General features: G+C 46.4%; 1 protein-coding gene across 2 annotated transcripts in view; it reads right to left on the reverse strand.

Annotated features, from left to right (window-relative positions):
- Window positions 1–12,454, reverse strand: part of CHSY1 (chondroitin sulfate synthase 1) — a 100,361-nt gene extending 87,907 nt beyond the window's left edge. Inside the window, exon 1 of one of the 2 annotated variants that reach the window (XM_029575187.1) lies at window positions 11,919–12,454. In XM_029575187.1, the coding sequence (XP_029431047.1) occupies window positions 11,919–12,199 (281 nt within the window). In that variant the 5' untranslated portion in view covers window positions 12,200–12,454. Of the gene's footprint in view, window positions 1–3,704; window positions 3,803–11,918 lie in introns of those variants that run through there. The other variant, XM_029575188.1, reaches the window with a different exon arrangement.
- Between the last annotated feature and the right edge of the window lie 4,041 nt (window positions 12,455–16,495).

Genomic DNA, 16,495 nt, shown 5'->3' on the forward strand with positions numbered 1-16,495 from the left:
TGGACCACCAGGTAATGGGGCAGAAAGACCATTTCCCCCGTACTCCTCCGCAAGCTCCAGCAGTGCGGCTATAGCACAGAGCGAGGGCTGCTCTGGTAATTCGGGTTCCCAGCACTCTGCACCCAGGGAACGGCTTCGGGTCAGCAGGCTCAGGAGCTAAACCACCCCGAGAAATCACTTCCCCTGGAATATTTCAAAATAGGAAGATTCAAACGTTTTACTTCTGGGATCCTACGGGCGATGTTCCGGGACTACAAAAAAGGTAAGCACAGCATTAACCTTCAGCAAGCCAGGCCATCGGATTTCTATTCCCAGCATAGGGTCAGGCCAGGGATTTTCCACACAGAGTGAAATCCAGAACTCAAGTTAAAGATCTGTGTGGTTTGTAAAAAAATGAGAGCAACCATGTAACTCAAACAAGTATAGAAAAGATGTAACCACAAGACACAGCGCACACACCCCTCAAACCAGAGGCAATTTGTCACCGTTTTCCTTTCTAGATAGAGGACTAAAAAAAAAAAAAAATGTGATCACAAAGCAAAACGCACTTTTCTCCCCTCTCAACCGTTCTTTCTAGTGGTTTATGTAGCAAACTCATTCCCAAAGAGCTGAGGAAGCCCTTACCAGATTGACTACCCAGGAGGCTGGCCTATGTCTGGCACAGACTGCACGCTTCTGATGCTCCACAGTTGGACATGATCACCACCTATCCTCACAGATTGGCCCTTGTGTTGGCAAAAAAAAAAAAGAAATCCCTCGCTTAACAGATTCCCTTACAGAAACTCACGCAAGGGATTTGGTGCAACTGCTCCCCTCAGTTTGCCCACCTATGAAACAGTTACATGAGCAGCCTTGCAGCCAAACCTGAAGGAGGACCTGTGTGCTCTCAAAGGCTCATGCCCTGCCATGTCTTTTTATATTGGTCTCACAAAATATCCAGTCTCTCCTCAGAAAGCTCTGGCCATATACACTCACACGGCCGACTTGATTCTGCACAGGAACGAGGCAAACTATTTGCCCACATGGGTCATAGCTACTCCAGAATCTAAGAGCCTCCATGTAAATTTAACCACAAACACACTATGAAGAAACCATGTCATTGTTGTAAATTCAAGAAAGTTGCATGACAACTTGGTAGACTGTGCAATCTAACCAGCTAAGATAGATTTGCAGAAATCCCCTGCTTATTCTTGGGATGAGCAGCTTGGAATCTCATCTACCCCTGGGGATCCTGCCAGGTACTTGAGAAATAGGACGCAGGGCTTCATGGCCCCTTGGTCTGCCCCAATATGGCATTTTCTTATGTTCTTATGAGTTAGCGACATCTTTACCTTACAATTTATGGTTAATGGAAGAGAATGTGTGAAAGTGGTGGGCCAGAGCGGAGGCAAACTATTGCAATAGATGTACCCACTCACTCTGCTGCACTTCATAACTCTCTAGCACTACAAACTAAGTTATTTTAGGCAAAGCTCTCATATCAGGAATCTCAATGAAAGATAGTGCCCCCCAAACCCTTTCAAGCCCAAAGCATACCTACACTAACTTCTGTGAAGCAGGCAGTGTGGACACAGAGAGGCCTCGTCCAGCTATGGGAAGCATGGATAGCCTCACCAGTCTCTCTTCCATATTTTAAGAGAAAGAGAGAGAGTGGGTGGAGCCCTACATGAGCCGGGCACAATGGGAGGGGTGCGGGCAGCCAGGTCAGTTACCTCGACTCTCACTCTGCCGCCAACCCTCAAAGTTACATCCAGTGCGCACTCTGCCCATATTACTCAGCTTGGGGCGATGTCTGCAGAACGTGGGCTCCAAGTATCCATGCCCACCAATTCCCACAATGCAGAGCTTATGAGACAGCTAGAAAGAGGCGGCAGCATGCGATGAGCGCACACAGGCTCACAAGAGGAGCCGCTGCTGCTGCAGAGGGCTGAGGGCCTGGGCACCAGGCAGGAGTGACTTTTCGGTGGCACGCCAGCTCCACATGGTCTACTAGAAAGCCAGCATCCAGAAGCTTTGGAAACCATTCTGTCATCGTCTTTTACAAAGCAGAATGCGGTTCCCAGCAAAGTGAGAAGGTGAACTTTCACCGAAATATACTGCCCATGGCGCATTGCTGTAAATCTGCTCCCTCAGCCACAGCAGCTCTGGTGTCAGTATCTTTCATCAAACTGCCTCCTCATCTGAAACATAATATTCGCAGAGCTAAAAACACCTCTCCTCCTCTTATCAAAGCTAAACGGTACCAAAAACAGCCCCCCCTCCCCCCACCAGACGAGAAAATTATGATACAGAGGTTATTGCAAAGACCTGCAAAACCTAAAGATCCAAGCTCTGTCAGTGACCACCCTGTAAGGTCCTTGGGGATCAGTCATTATATCTTGTACAGCTCTGTGTACACTATAAGGGCATTACATAGACATTATTAAAAACTGGTCACGGTAAGACAGGAGTGGCGTTTGTTAAGTTTATAGGCTTCACTTCCAGCATGGCAGGACTGGTTTGTCTATTTAGAACTTAATAGTCATTGCCACCTCCTTTCAGAAAGTGGCTGTGCCAGCTTTGGAGGGCTGAAGATTTTTTATTTTTTATTTTTTTTAAAGCAGACCTGTGTGGCTTCCCTGTTAATCGCCCCCGCTCCTCACCAGGTACAGGCACAGCCAGGCAGCATTCTCCTGAAACAGTAAGCAGATAAGCTCATCCCCCCTGGCAGAAAGCCACTTCTAAAAGCTTAAAGCCCCCTGACCAGAGAGGAAACCTGCCCAAGGCCAAAACTTTTCTGGATTAGAAGCATCTGCTGCTTATCAGACAGAAGGATAAAGCAAAGCCGCAGGCCTTCTGATAGCAGCCAAAAGCTAATCTTTTACTGCTTTATAACTTACTGCATAACCTGCACCTTTGTCCAAGTGTAGAAGAATTTACAGCCTGGCCAGAGCCCTGCAGATCTGTACAGAACAAGATTTAGATCCAGCAGCTTGTCCCCTGCTCTGTTCCGATTCCTTTTCTAATCCCAGGCGTCACTAAAGTTGAGTCGCTGGATTGTGGAACTCGTCCCACTTGTTTGTTAACTCAGAATAATTCAAACAGCCCAAAACTCCATCGCTTCCTCTCATCTCAGTAACTTTCCCGCTGGCAGTGAAAAACCACCACTGCTAGTCATCCTCCAACAGGTTAATGAGAGAGACTGCATTATACAGTATTTTAATGAAATATTTACTTTCTTTTCCATCAATTACAGCCTTTACAATTCTTTGTACAACTCCCCAGAGGGCCCCCGGGGCAGCCGTGGTCAGAAGACGAGCGTCAGTCAACACAAGTAAATCAACTCCGCAAAGTGTGCGATTTCAACGTTTTTGAATGCACGCGTTGTCCACTGGAGAGCGGCCTAAGAATAACTGACACCTGAGTGCCCTGGGCTCCTTAAACAGAGAGAGCGCAGTATTTGTTGCTATTTCAGAAGATGGAAGCTTTCAAGCACACAAAGGGTGCTCCTGTTTTGTACTGTACAAATCACCCAGGTGCAGAGAGAAGACAATGCCCTGACTATAGCTGATCCTTTGCTTTACATTCAGCAAGGATGAAGCTGCAGTCTATGCTGCACCCTGCTCTTTACTCTAAGGGGGCTGCACTCTGTAATGTTTCCACGAACCAGGTGCTGGCTACAGGTGAAAGCGACCTGTAAGAGTTTTTAAACAAGTTGTAAGTACCTGCTGGAAGTAGTGCATAACAGCACATTTGTTAGTGCAGCTCTCCGGCCCACCATGCCATGGACAGCTCCTCTTCCTCCTGCTCTAGGGGAGCAGGCAGCAGTGGTGTCAGCAGACTGACTTCCAGTGCTCAGCCAGCTCTCCTTCTGGGTCCTCCCACCCAGACATGTACAGCTGCCTCACTAAATGTCCACAGCCTGGCATACACATACCAATTGTTATGGACAGACAAAGCCCCCAAAATAGCATGCCTAAAAATAACATTTCACTGGTCAGAAGCCAATATTAGAGCTTTAGCAGGTTGCAAGTACTTGCCAATGCCGTGATTTAGTTATATGTGCAAAGATTAATTCAAACTTTTATAGCTCCCCAACCTGCTCTGCTGGCCGGTTCTCTGTACCAGTGTTTCCCCATGGCCCGCTGGTGTCCCTTCAGACCTGATCAGGCGTGCCACACAAAAGTCCCCACTGCCCAATACTCAGATCCAGGCCAGCACCTCACAGCAGCGAGCAACACTGGTGGTGGCTCAAACATGCAGGAGCACGCGTATTTATGCACGCCTCTTCCTAGCTACGTTTGTGCAGCACACAGTGTGCCTTTTCCTTGGTGCACTTCTAGTCTCTGAATATGAGAAAGCATGCACCGAGCACTGGATGTGCTGGGAGTAGTGGCAGTGAAGGAGCACTGGCAGCCACAGAAAATAACTGAGCTGGCATCCCACACCACACTGTCTTCTCCCTTATCCTGCACTTGTATACAGAAGGACCTAGTCCATCATCACTGCCCCCTATAGTTTTAAAATTTGGAAGAGAAACTGATGAGGCTTTCAGAGCTTCCCTTGCTCTTCTTTTGCCCATGTGTCCTCTCCATGTCCCCACTGCCTGCTCCATGGAGGCTCCTTGCCACACACTGCCAGGAAGGACTCTGTACTTTGCTTGGTACATATCAAAACTTGAACCAAGGAGAAACTCAAGCTCTTTTGTCCTGACACTTGCAGTGGAGCATTTCATCCTAATTCATAAACAAATTAAAATTCACTGTTTAAAAATGCTTAAATGCCCTTCCAGAGGAGAAGTGGGATAAACAGTGAGGATCCCTAAAGGCTCGAGGATAAAGAAGGTGCATGGGGGTAACCTGTATGGAGCAGCGGTTACCTCCTTTAACAGAAGGCACAGGGCTTACTACCATCAATCAACAGCCTTGATGCTTCTGACACAACTAAGTCATCACTCCCCGCTTTTAAGGCAGGAGGGGCTAGATACAGACAACCATCAACATGGGCCCTGACTTTTACAGTCTGGGGAACTGTCACGCAGACCTGAGAGAAAAAGCATAGGGCAGCTGTTACGGCCAAGTCCCAAAGCAAAGAATACCAAGCAGCATTGTCTGGCAAATATCCCAGACTGCTGAAAGAACTGAGAAATAAAACTGCAGATCTGTTATTAGAAATCTGTAAACAACATCTGAAGACTAGCCAACTGCCAATTTAATGGCAATTTTTAAAAAGGGATCAAGGGGTGATCCAGGAAATTACAGGCCCGTGAGTCCAACTTCTGTGCCAGACAAAATGGTAGAAACTATCAAAGAACAAAACTGAAGAGCATATAAATAGGCATAGCCAACATGGATTTAGCCAAGGGAAGTCTTGCCTCACAGATTTGCTACTTTTTTGATAAAGGTGAACCAGTTGATATAGTGATTCTGGATTTCCTGAAAGCATTTGACAAAGCCCCTCACAAGAGACTTCTTAGGAAGTTAAAACGTCATGGGATACATGGCAGTTTCCTATTGTGGACTGCCAACTGCTTCAAAGACAGAAAACATAGTAGGGCTAAATGGTAAATTTTCCCAATGGAAAAGGTAAACAGTGGAGTGCCCCAGGGATCTGTTCTGGGACCACTGCTTTTTAATCTACCTTATAAATGGCCTGTGACCGACGGCCCGCAAATGCGCAGTAGAGACCAGCTCTACCGCGCATGTGCGGGCGAGCACGTCGCTCTGAGGCAGCTTCAGAAAGAAAAAAAAATGGCGGCGTCCAGTGGCAGCAGCGGCGGTACCGGCAGCGGGCGGCGACGGCGGTAGCGAGCGGCGGCGGTAGCGAGGGAGGGAGAAGAGAGAGAGTGGGAGGGAGTGACTGAGTGAGAGGGAGGGATTGGGACTGAGTGAGAGGGAGAGGGGGGACTGAGGGAGGGAGTGGGACTGGGAGAGAGAGGGAGGGAGTGGGACTGAGTGAGTGAGAGGGAGGGGGGAGGGAGTGACTGAGTGGGAGGGAGGGATTGAGTGAGGGGGAGGGACTGAGGGAGGGAGTGGGACTGAGGGAGGGAGTGGGACTGAGGGAGAGGACGGAGGGAGTGGGGACTGAGTGAGAGTGAGTGGGACTGAGTGAGTGAGAGGGAGTGAGTGAGACTGAGTGGGAGGGAGGGACTGAGTGATAGGAGAGGGAGGGTGGGGAGGAGTGGGTGAGGGAGGGGGTGGTGAAGAGTGAGGGGAGAGAGAAAGAGGGGGAGGTGAGAGACAGAGGGATGTAGCCCGTTTTAACGGGCTTAACGGCTTGTACATTTATAAATGACCTGGAAACGGGAACAAGTGAGGTGATCAAATTTGCAGATAAAATTATTCAAGCTTCATAAATCACAAGAGGATTGTGAGATAATTGCAATAGAACATTGCAAAACTGGGAGACTGGGCATACAAATGGCAAATGAAATTTAGCATGGACAAGTGCAAAATGATGCACTTAGGGAAGAGTAACCCAAATTATAGCTACACAATGCAAGGTTCCACATTAGGAATCACCACTCAGGAAAAGGATCTAGGCGTCATCATCGAAAATAAGTTGAAATCTTCTGCTCAGCGTGCAGCAGCAGCCAAGGAAACAAATAGAATGCTAAGATTTATTAGGAAAGGAATGGAGAATAAAACAGAGAATATCATAATGCCTCTGTATCACTCCATAGTGCGACCTCATCTTGAGTGTTGGGTGCAATTCTGGTCGCCGCATCTCAAGATATAGCCGAATAAGAAAAGGTACAGAGAAGGATGACCAAGATAAAGGGGATGGAACAATTCCCCTATGAAGAAAGGCTAAAGTGGTTATGACTATTCAGCTTGGAGAAGAGACGGCTGAGGGGAGATGTGATAGAGATCTATAAATGAGTGGAAAGGAATGAATAAATGTTAATCAGTTGTTTACACTTTTGAAAAGTAGATTTTTTTTAGACCAGATACACAATGAAGTTACTAAGTGAATACAATTAAAACTAATAAGAGAAAAAAATACTCAATGCCTAATTTACTCAATGCATAATTAAGCTCTGGAACTTATTGCCAGAGGATATGGTGAAAGCTGTTAGTGTAGCTGTGTTTAAAAAAAGATTTGGGCAAGATCCTGGAGGAAAAGTCATCTACCCCTTGGGATCCTGCTAGGTACTTGAGACCTGGCTTGGCCACTGTTGGAAACAGGATAATGGGCTTGATGGACCCTTGGTCTGACCCAGTATGACAAGTCTTATATCAAGAAAGCTCCTCACCCAGTAAAAGTGTTGCTAGCAGTAGTTTATGGGTTTGACAGTTGCTCGGTATTGATTTATTCTAAATATTTTACTACCCATATCATAAGTCTTGGAGGTACGCGCATGAAGCGGCATTTACTACCCTTGGGAGAAACATGGGGGTGTCCTGCATGAACAGCAGATAAGCACAAGCAGCTTGCTGGGCATTCTGGATGGACTATTTGGTACTTTTCTGCCACCATTACAATGTTAAGTGGATAATGCCACCACAAAGTGTGCATTAAGTAAACATTACTACTACGGTGTGTACACAGCTAATTGCAGCGAAACGAGATGCCAAAGGCAGAATGCCAGCAGCAAACATTTAACGCGTATGGCTGGGCTATTACATTTGCACAAAAGCGTGGGCTCTTGATTTTAAGAGTACGTAAATTCTGGAACATTTGTTACATAATACTCAAGGTAATCAGCTGAAACCTCAGCTATGTCAATGATACTCAAGGGTATCCATATGTGCCACTGGGGAACCATTCATGACATCTCTTAGAAAAGGAGAATCTGACAGCTGATGAGAAGCATTAGGTTCATCCAGTCTGTCCAGCCTCTTTCCTGGGATGCAGTCATAGATCCCAGATGATCTGTCTTTTCCCCCGATTTTCACAATTAAGGCCCCTTACCTTCCCCCCACGCTCTCTAGACTTGAGTCACCATCTCATCCACTCCATACAATGTGAAGAGATGCTTTCTAATATTGCTCCCGAGTTTACTTCCTTGGAACCTGATATCGTGACCGCTTGCTCTAGAGCATCTCTCTTGTCAAATAGGTTTTGTGCGATACCTTTCTGGTTTTGGAACGTCTCATCTCTCTCTCTCACTGTGCAAGTCCCTATAAAGCTTTCTGATAAAACCTCAATCATTTATTAAGAGGATCGGCAGCTTGGGTACATTAAAAGGCACAAAGCCAAGACCCCATAAAGATGTCACCCCCACCTTTATTTTCAATGTGTTTTCATGAACAAGGAAACCACATTACCTCACTTTTAACTTTTCATTTTCCTGTACCTGCCATCAATTGTACTGCAACCTCAGCAGTGCTGTGGCAGGCTGCGAGGCCCCCAGGCGTTCTTGAGGTTATCTTGCCAGTGGCCAGGGCCTGGATGTACTGCCCACACTTTAAAGGGATTTTTCATACGTGTTGCCTTTTGTAACACAGTAACTAACCTGTAATGTCTCCACGGGTAGGGGGGGGTCTGCTTGGTGGAATATAAGATGATGTTACATTATTAAATTGTGCAGGTGCCACAGCTGTAAGCATTTAATTTTGACCTCTTCCTTTCTGCCTCATCCCTCCTGAAGAAGCTCCTCGGCAAACAGGGCTAGGGCAGGGACTTAGAACTGCACATGTTAAACAGTGGACAGCGTGCTGATGCTTTCTATGCTTGATACCTACTTCTTATATAATATGTAATGATTTCTGTACCACATTTATTTTTATTTAGCATCTTTTATAGTCCGCTACCTCCACATTGTGATTGATTGATGCAGATTACAAATTACATACACAATACATTAAAAACAGACAGAATCACATTCACTTATTAAAAATTCTTCTTTAAAATAAAAAACCTTTACTTGCTTCTGAAATATTCTGACATTTATTTATGAACTTTTCTATACCGATGCTCATGAAAAGACACATCACACCAGTTTACATATAACTCTAGGTTGAAAATACATCAAACAGGGTGATTTAAACAGGATTTGCAACTTTAGGCAATGTATTCCATAATATTGAAGCAATATGAAAAGGCCATTGCATGAGTTCTTCGCAACTTATAATCCCCATCTTAAAATTTGCATCTTGTGACCGTAAAAATCTCCCAGGGGCATTTATTTCTGTACTATGGTGGCCAAACTACAGCAGTTATTAGCATGCATCAGCTTAAACACAATTAATACTATTTTAAACTGCACTCTCCTGCATACTCGGAGCCAATGCAGACTTATTAACACAGATGCAATATGCTTTGTCCATCTTATTCCAGACAAATTTCGTACTGCTAAATGTTGCAAGAGTTGCAAAGATTTTAAATGTTTTTCTGAAAGCCCAATATATATTAACTGCTGTAGTAATCTAAGTAACTAAGCACTAATGTTAATTTATGTTAATCAGTTAATGTTGATTCTAAGTTTTACTGTAAGAAATAGGAAGAAAATAATGTTAAGAGCTCCATTTATTTTCTGTAAACAGATGTGATATGTCAGATTGAATGATAAATAATGACTGCAGGAGAGATTGAAATAGCTGTGTTTATCAACAGCTTCTGAGGTTTAGCATCTTTAATTTATAAAATGCCTTTTACACAGCTTGCTTAGATTGACTATAGTGCCACAAATTAAGAGTCAATAACGACTCCAAGATTGCATGCATCAGTACTGAGGTCTATTGAAATTCCAGCATAAGGAAGAGTCATTTCTACCTATCCACAACACCAAAGTTTTAGCCACATGAATAAGAGTTCTTGAATAATCAACAGCTTGTGCACCATTTTTTTTTAATTAAAAATTGATGTTTTTCCATCTATAATCGATTGGGCTTATTGTTCCTCAGACCATTCCTCCCTTTGGATTTGACTAGTATGAAGTTTTTCCTTTTACGTAAACCATTTTTAGAAGGGTAGTAAAATAAGGTACTAGATTCTGCAGAATTCTACTAAACATTTCTATGGTGCCACATGACATACAAAAAGCACACACAAAAAGAAAAGACAGTCCCTTCCCAATAGAGTTTACAACCTAATGAGACAAACATACAGAACAAAGACTTGGGGATTTCATAAGAAAAAGAAAATAAGAAGTTAATGAGGCTAAAAGTAGCCAATCAGGCCTAAGATTTAAAAGCAGTTTAAAAAAGGTAGGTCTTTAGATGGGATTTAAACACAGCACGAAAATAAATTAACTATTCCAAGCACCCGGTACAGCCAGGTGGGAAAGCATGGAGTCGGGAATGGCAGTAGATGTGCACAAGGGTGTAGACAAATCAGAGAGGAGAGGTAGTGAGGTGCTGCACAAGAAAGGCATTTGTAAGATGAGAAATGAGTTTTAACTGTATATGGGAGCAAATAAGGCACCAATGCAGTGGACTTCAGTAGAGGGGTTATGCAAGTAGTGACTCTGGTGAAAGATAAGTCACTCAGCTGAATTAAGGCCAGACTACAGTAGAGAAAAATGGCTTACCAGAAGACCTGAGGAGCAGGTTGCAATAGTCTAAGTGGTAGGAGATGAAAGAGTAGATAAGGGTTCTAGTAGTGTGTTCAGAAAGGAAGGGCCAAATGTTGATAATACTAGAGGAAAACACAGCACATTTTAGCAGAGTCTGGGATATGCACAGAGGAGGAGAGAGAGGAGTTGAAGATGAATTAGTATATAGTGAGGAGAGAAAATGGCCCCAGGACGGAGCCCTGAGGCACACCCGAGTGATAGTGGAATGACAGTAGAGAAGGAACTGCTAAAAGTGTGATTGGAAAGGTAAGACAAGAACTAACAGAACAGCCCCAAAAGCCAAGGGAAGACAGACTATCAAGGAGTAGATGGTGTTCAACAGTATCAAAAGTAACAGACAAGTCCAGGAGGATAAGGACAGAGTAAAGACCTTTGGTTTTAGCCATAAACAGGTCATTGGAGACTTTGACAAGGGCTGTTTCAGTTGAATGTGGAGGGTGACAACCAGATTGGAGTTGACCAAGAATGGTTTGAGATGTAAAAGTCAGGACAGCAGCAGTGAACAGTATGTTCAAATAGTTTGGAGGCAGAAGGGAGATGGGGTGATAGTAGGCAGGATAAGGAGATTATAGCCCATTTGAAGGCAGCAGGAACAGTGACTGAGGAGGTGACAGATGGAAGGGATGACTGCAGAAGAGATGGAGCAGAGGAGCTGGGTGGGGGGACAGGGTTAAAGGAACAAGTTTGGAGGAAGAGAAAAGATGAGCAATGTCCTCCACTGAAACTTCAAGAAGGGAGGAGAAAGTGGCAGAGGTTAGAAGAAGGGTGGTGGAAAGACTTGAAGTAAAGGTGACCTGGTTGAGAACTCAAGACTAATTTTGTCATGGAAGTTCTTAGCCATAGTAGAAAGGAGGAGGGCGACGTTTGAGGAGGAAACAGAACGTGGCAATGAGACAGCAAGGGTTGGATGTAGGAATCTGTCCGATGGCCATAGCAGTCGTTTGAGAAGTGCAATAGCACTGGGAAATGGTTAGCACGAAGTCTGCATGGGCACGGGACCTTCTGCAGAGCAGATACCGGAACGCTGGCAGCTAAGCCTAGGGGCGAGCCAGGACTGGGATTTAGTGCCCCTTAAAGGGCTGGCAAGAGAAGGCGCAAGAGCGTCTAAGGCTGGAGAGAGCTTGGCGTTGTAAGAATAAAATGCTCAGGGGAGGAGAACGGAAGCAGCGGGCGCTTATCCTAACCTCCACAGGGCGGCAGTCACAGGGTCCAGGCGAGCAGCATTTGGGTTATTCGGTAGGGGCTCGGGTTAGTAAGCAGCAGGGCCACGAAGACAAAGGGTACCGGACAGCGAAGCTTTGAGCCTAGGATGGCGCGAGATTCTGCTTCCCAGATCAGGGAAGCTTTGCTCCGGCACGGAAACCCCCCCCCCCTGCCCCACCGGAGGGCATTGCTCCCACGGCGGCCCCCCCTCACTCACCTGGCAGCGGCCACGGCGCGGGTCTGCAGGTACTTCTGCGCCGTCATCACCCCCACGAAGAGGAAGTTGCTGGGCCGGGGAATGCCGTGCCGGTGTGGGCCGGGGCTCGCCGGGGCCCAGAGCTGCTCCCCGGGCAGCAAGCTGCAGCCGGCCCCGCTCGCCCGGCGCCGGCCCCGCTGCAGCTCGGAGGCCCGGGGCAGGACGAGGCGGGAGGCCAGTACGAAGCCCAGCACCAGCCCCAGCAGCACGCTGAGCCAGGAGCGGCGGCTTCTGCCGGCCATGACCGGCTCGGGGTCCAGGGAGACGGGAGCAGCGGCAATAGCGAAGGGGGGGAGGGGGCGGAGTGCTTACAACAGGGGGGGGGGGGTAACGGGGAACCCGAACCTCCGGCGGAGGACGGTGTCTTGCCCCGCTAGGGTCCCGTCCCCGCCGCCGCCGCCGCCTCTCCCCGCTGCCGTGGCCACATCCTGCGCTCAGCTCGCCATCGCCACAAAGCCGCGCACCTCGCCCGCCCCTCGGCATTCAAAGGCGAAAGGCCGAGACTTGGGCCCACGCGCTGCCCGTCCCTGCGCGCTGATTGGCTGGCGGCGCTGTTAACCCAGCCCACGTGGCTCGAATGTGCTCGCGCGGTGGCGACGGCTCCCAGATTCGGGGGCTGGGGGAGAAGCGGGCGCGCGCGCTTGCAGCCTCTGTACCTACAGAGCAGCGCGCGCCGAGAACTGGGGGGGATAAATAGGAGCTTCCGGCTGGAGAGCGGCCCCTCTCTTTGTTCCGTTCCACGCGCTGAAAGTCTCTGCTGCTGCAGCAGCTGACCCCGCCCCCTACACAAGAGAGAAGTCTTAAAAAAAATCCCTGCCCTGGCCGAGCTCCGGCGCATCAGGGACAGAGGAAGAGCTGCGGGCACAAAGCCAGGCCCGCGCTCTTACAGTTCCACTATGCACTAAGTCAGCCGCCCTCACCTACCTCTCTCTCCCGTGAGCTGCAGCGAGCCCGCTTTGGGCGAGAGAGGCACATTCACCTTAAAAGGGACTTGCAATTCAGTCAGCGACTCGTTTTCCTACTGCAGACAGCAGAGAAAATGGCTGAGAGCCACCCCAGTGGAAAGTCATCCATTGCACAGCAAGCCAGGGCTCCTCGTAACTGCTTTAAGTGACAAAACTAAGGAAATGCAATTATAGCAGTGTAGCATAAATTAACTTCTCCTATACCGTCCCCCGCAAACCCACGACCACCCAATTTACAAGGCTGTAACTAGGAACAAAGCTTCACTTAAGTTTCCTTATAATACAAAACATTAGCCAAAGCGCCAGTCTTCCAAGGCTACAATATTTCACCTTTAAAATTCTCTCTCTTTCTAACGGGGAGCCGTTGTGGTGGTTTTTCAAAAATTATGAGGGAGGAATACACACACACCAGCTAACAGACAAATTATGAAATCTAGAGCCCTGCACTTTCGTAAAAACAAAACAAAAAAAAAAGCCCCCACCAACTCCTTTTTACAGAACTTCAGCCTTAGCTAAACTGCGCCTAAATTTTGATTCCCTACAAGATCATAGAAATATGAGCGAGCATGGAACTGTGTATTTAAAAAAAGCAATTATTGCTGATCGATGAACATATCGAAATTATATTGACAGCCCCAAAAGCAGACTAGAAATATTAAATACACACAGTTTCTAGACTAGAGGAAACATTCCAGTTGTTTTGGCTCAGACGGACTGTAGTGCTGAGAACTATTCTCCTGCCAGTCTATATTAAAATAGTCTGATGCCACAGGTTTCCAGACAAGGGCCAGGTTAAGGGTAAGGCTGCCTTTGAAACTTAATCAATTGTGCCCCCATGTGATCAAAGTCTGTACTGCACAGTTGGTTACCCTAGGGGCCAACTTTGAAAAGAGCCTCTCAGGCTCTGATAAATGGAAAGGGCCACCTTTATTCTCTGGTACACACGAAGTGGTTGCTATAAACGAAATGCAAGCCCTGTAAGAACATAACTAGACTGACATTCCTCAGGCTGCCCACTTAATATCCTTCCTTCTCCAACCTAGCAACACACACACACACAAAGTCTCTGCCTCTTTTCTTATCCAGGAGAAAGCAGCAATAAGTGCTAGCGTTGGCTGATGATTTACATGAAAAGGGAGCACTATTAATTTTAGTTTTAGTGAAGCAGTTAAGAGATCCAAGAAAACACTTGTGCAGAGATGAGGCTCAGTGGCTGTTTAAAGCTCCATCTTTCCCTTTGGAAATGATGGAGGACAGCACCTCCGTAAGGCTGCAAACTGCAGCCAGGCCTAGGTACCCTCTCCGGTCAACTGCTGTACTAATTTTCCCCACCACACCAGAAGCCCAGCTTGGGAACAGAAGCAGCCTTGGTGGCCCTTACAACTAGAGGGAAGCCTCCCATTCTGAAACCACACTCCAAGGTGCCAAAGGAGAAGATGGAATTAGTCCATTGTTGCATCTGTGACAATTTCTATAGCTCATTAATGAGCTAGCTAGGAATATACTCAGATAAGATGTGCTTCTTTTCAGCTCTTTAGTTTTGGAATGAAGGATTGCAAAAATAAAAATATATATGGCTTTGAAAAAAAACACAAAAGGCTTAGGTAGGATCTAGCCTGGGTCTAAACAATAATTGTGGATAAAGACTCTCCTCCTCCTGAACAATGATTCATTCTGTAAAGCAGTCTAATTCAGATACCTAAAAAGTTGCATGCTAACCACAGGTCTCCAGCCCAAGATAAATTCCCCTTCCCACTGTCTGTCTTTACACTGAAGGGCTTTCCTGGCACAGAGTTTAATTAGCCACTGGATGTCTGCAATGACATCTCTCTTTATCTTGTACAGTGTTGCATACAAACAATACTGAAACAAAAACCATTATTCTAAGGTTTAACGATTAACCTGGTGCTTTGCTTTATCAAGGTTCTCCCATGCTGGCTACTCCAAGGCCCTGCACCATATTTTCCTCAGTAGATACAGTAACAGTTATAAAGAGCAAAAAATGGTTTTAAATAAATAATAGAATCACTTTAGCTTACCTTCAAATATGATTTCTGACTCACTATAGGAATAACAGACAGTAGGTCACAAAAACACAGATAGCAAGTTAACAAATAGAAATTAAAATAGAAAACAAACAAAAAAAACCCAATTGTCTACTGAATAACAGGGCTGCACAAGCAGGGAGAAACTAGTGTTCCTGGTGGTAAGGACACAGCAAACTGGAAAGCAACATATCACGATATTCTTTTCCCTCTGCCAGTCTAATTAGCCACACTCCACATAATCATATAGAAAAATAATTTATGTGGGTAAAACTGATGACCATAAGAACAGCCATACTGGGTCAGACCAAGGGTCCATCAAGCCCAGTACGCTGTTTCCAACAGCGGTCAATCCAGGTCACAAGTACCTGGCAGGATCCCAAACAGTAAATAGATGCCGTACTGCAAATGCCCAGCGTGTAGTGGCTTTTCCCAGCTCTGTCTGATTAATAACAGTTTATGGTCTTTTCCTCCAACTTGTCCAAACCTTTTTTTAAACCAAGTTACCCTAACTGCCTTTACCATATCCTCCGGAGATGAATTCCATGCAAAAAATAACTGCAAATTGCCCTCTCAGTGCAAGTGAAAACACGTGGCAGGTTAGAAAACAGGCCTAGATTGTATATTCAGGTTGTGTGTGTTATTTACTGTAGAAAATCTACTTATGGGCAAAGTTCCTAGGTAAAACACTCGACGGACTTTGGCCCTAAGCCTCTATTCTGTCTCTGCTGCAGACTGCGACTGTCCAGTCCTTGCTGCCTGGGTCCAGACTTTTGTCACTTCAGGTTTGTCTGTTAGGATATGACAAAAGAGAGGGGGACAGAGAAGGAAGCCAGATTTGACCCTGTAAGGAATAGCCAGAACATTAAAAGCAGCAATCTACTGCAGAGGGCACGAGGCTAGTTTAGAAGCAGAACATTAAATATGCCCAAGTTGTAACTCTGGAAATAAATACATTGCCTCAGTAAATAGGAGAAAATCCCAGGTTGTAATTAACTGCTATGTTGCAATCTGTGTTATCAGCGGAAAGGTTAATTAGTAATGTCAGCAGTTGAAAAATGATGCCTCTTGTCATTTACAGCAGAGCTCTCGGATAGGAGGTACAGCAGGTATTTACCCTGCAAAAGCCTTATAATGGCCACCCACAACCAGGGACGGTGCCCAAGCATTTGGCACCGGACCCCACCTCCCCCAACTTACCTCTAGCACAGCATTCCCTCCTATTGGTGGGCAGTGGCTCCAGAACCGTGCTCCCTTGACGGCATTACCTCTGGCGCAGCAGCCCTCTGGGCCTCATGCTGGCAGGAATGTGCCAGCCCCAAACCTTCGGCGCTGTACAATCAAACACGTGGCCGACACTGTTGCCGGTATGTCCCACTCCAGGACAGGACAGAGGAAACGGGGGTTCTGCTGGGGAGACCTTTTAATTGGCCGCTCTCAGAAGACCTTTGACTGTCTAATGAACCTTGCCGGCGTTGGAAGTTGATTTTTAATTGGCGTTTCGGCAATGCCTCTTTATTGCCTTCTA

Source organism: Rhinatrema bivittatum, chromosome 13, assembly GCF_901001135.1.
Source record: "Rhinatrema bivittatum chromosome 13, aRhiBiv1.1, whole genome shotgun sequence".
In the NCBI taxonomy this organism is placed as follows: Eukaryota; Metazoa; Chordata; class Amphibia; order Gymnophiona; family Rhinatrematidae; genus Rhinatrema; species Rhinatrema bivittatum.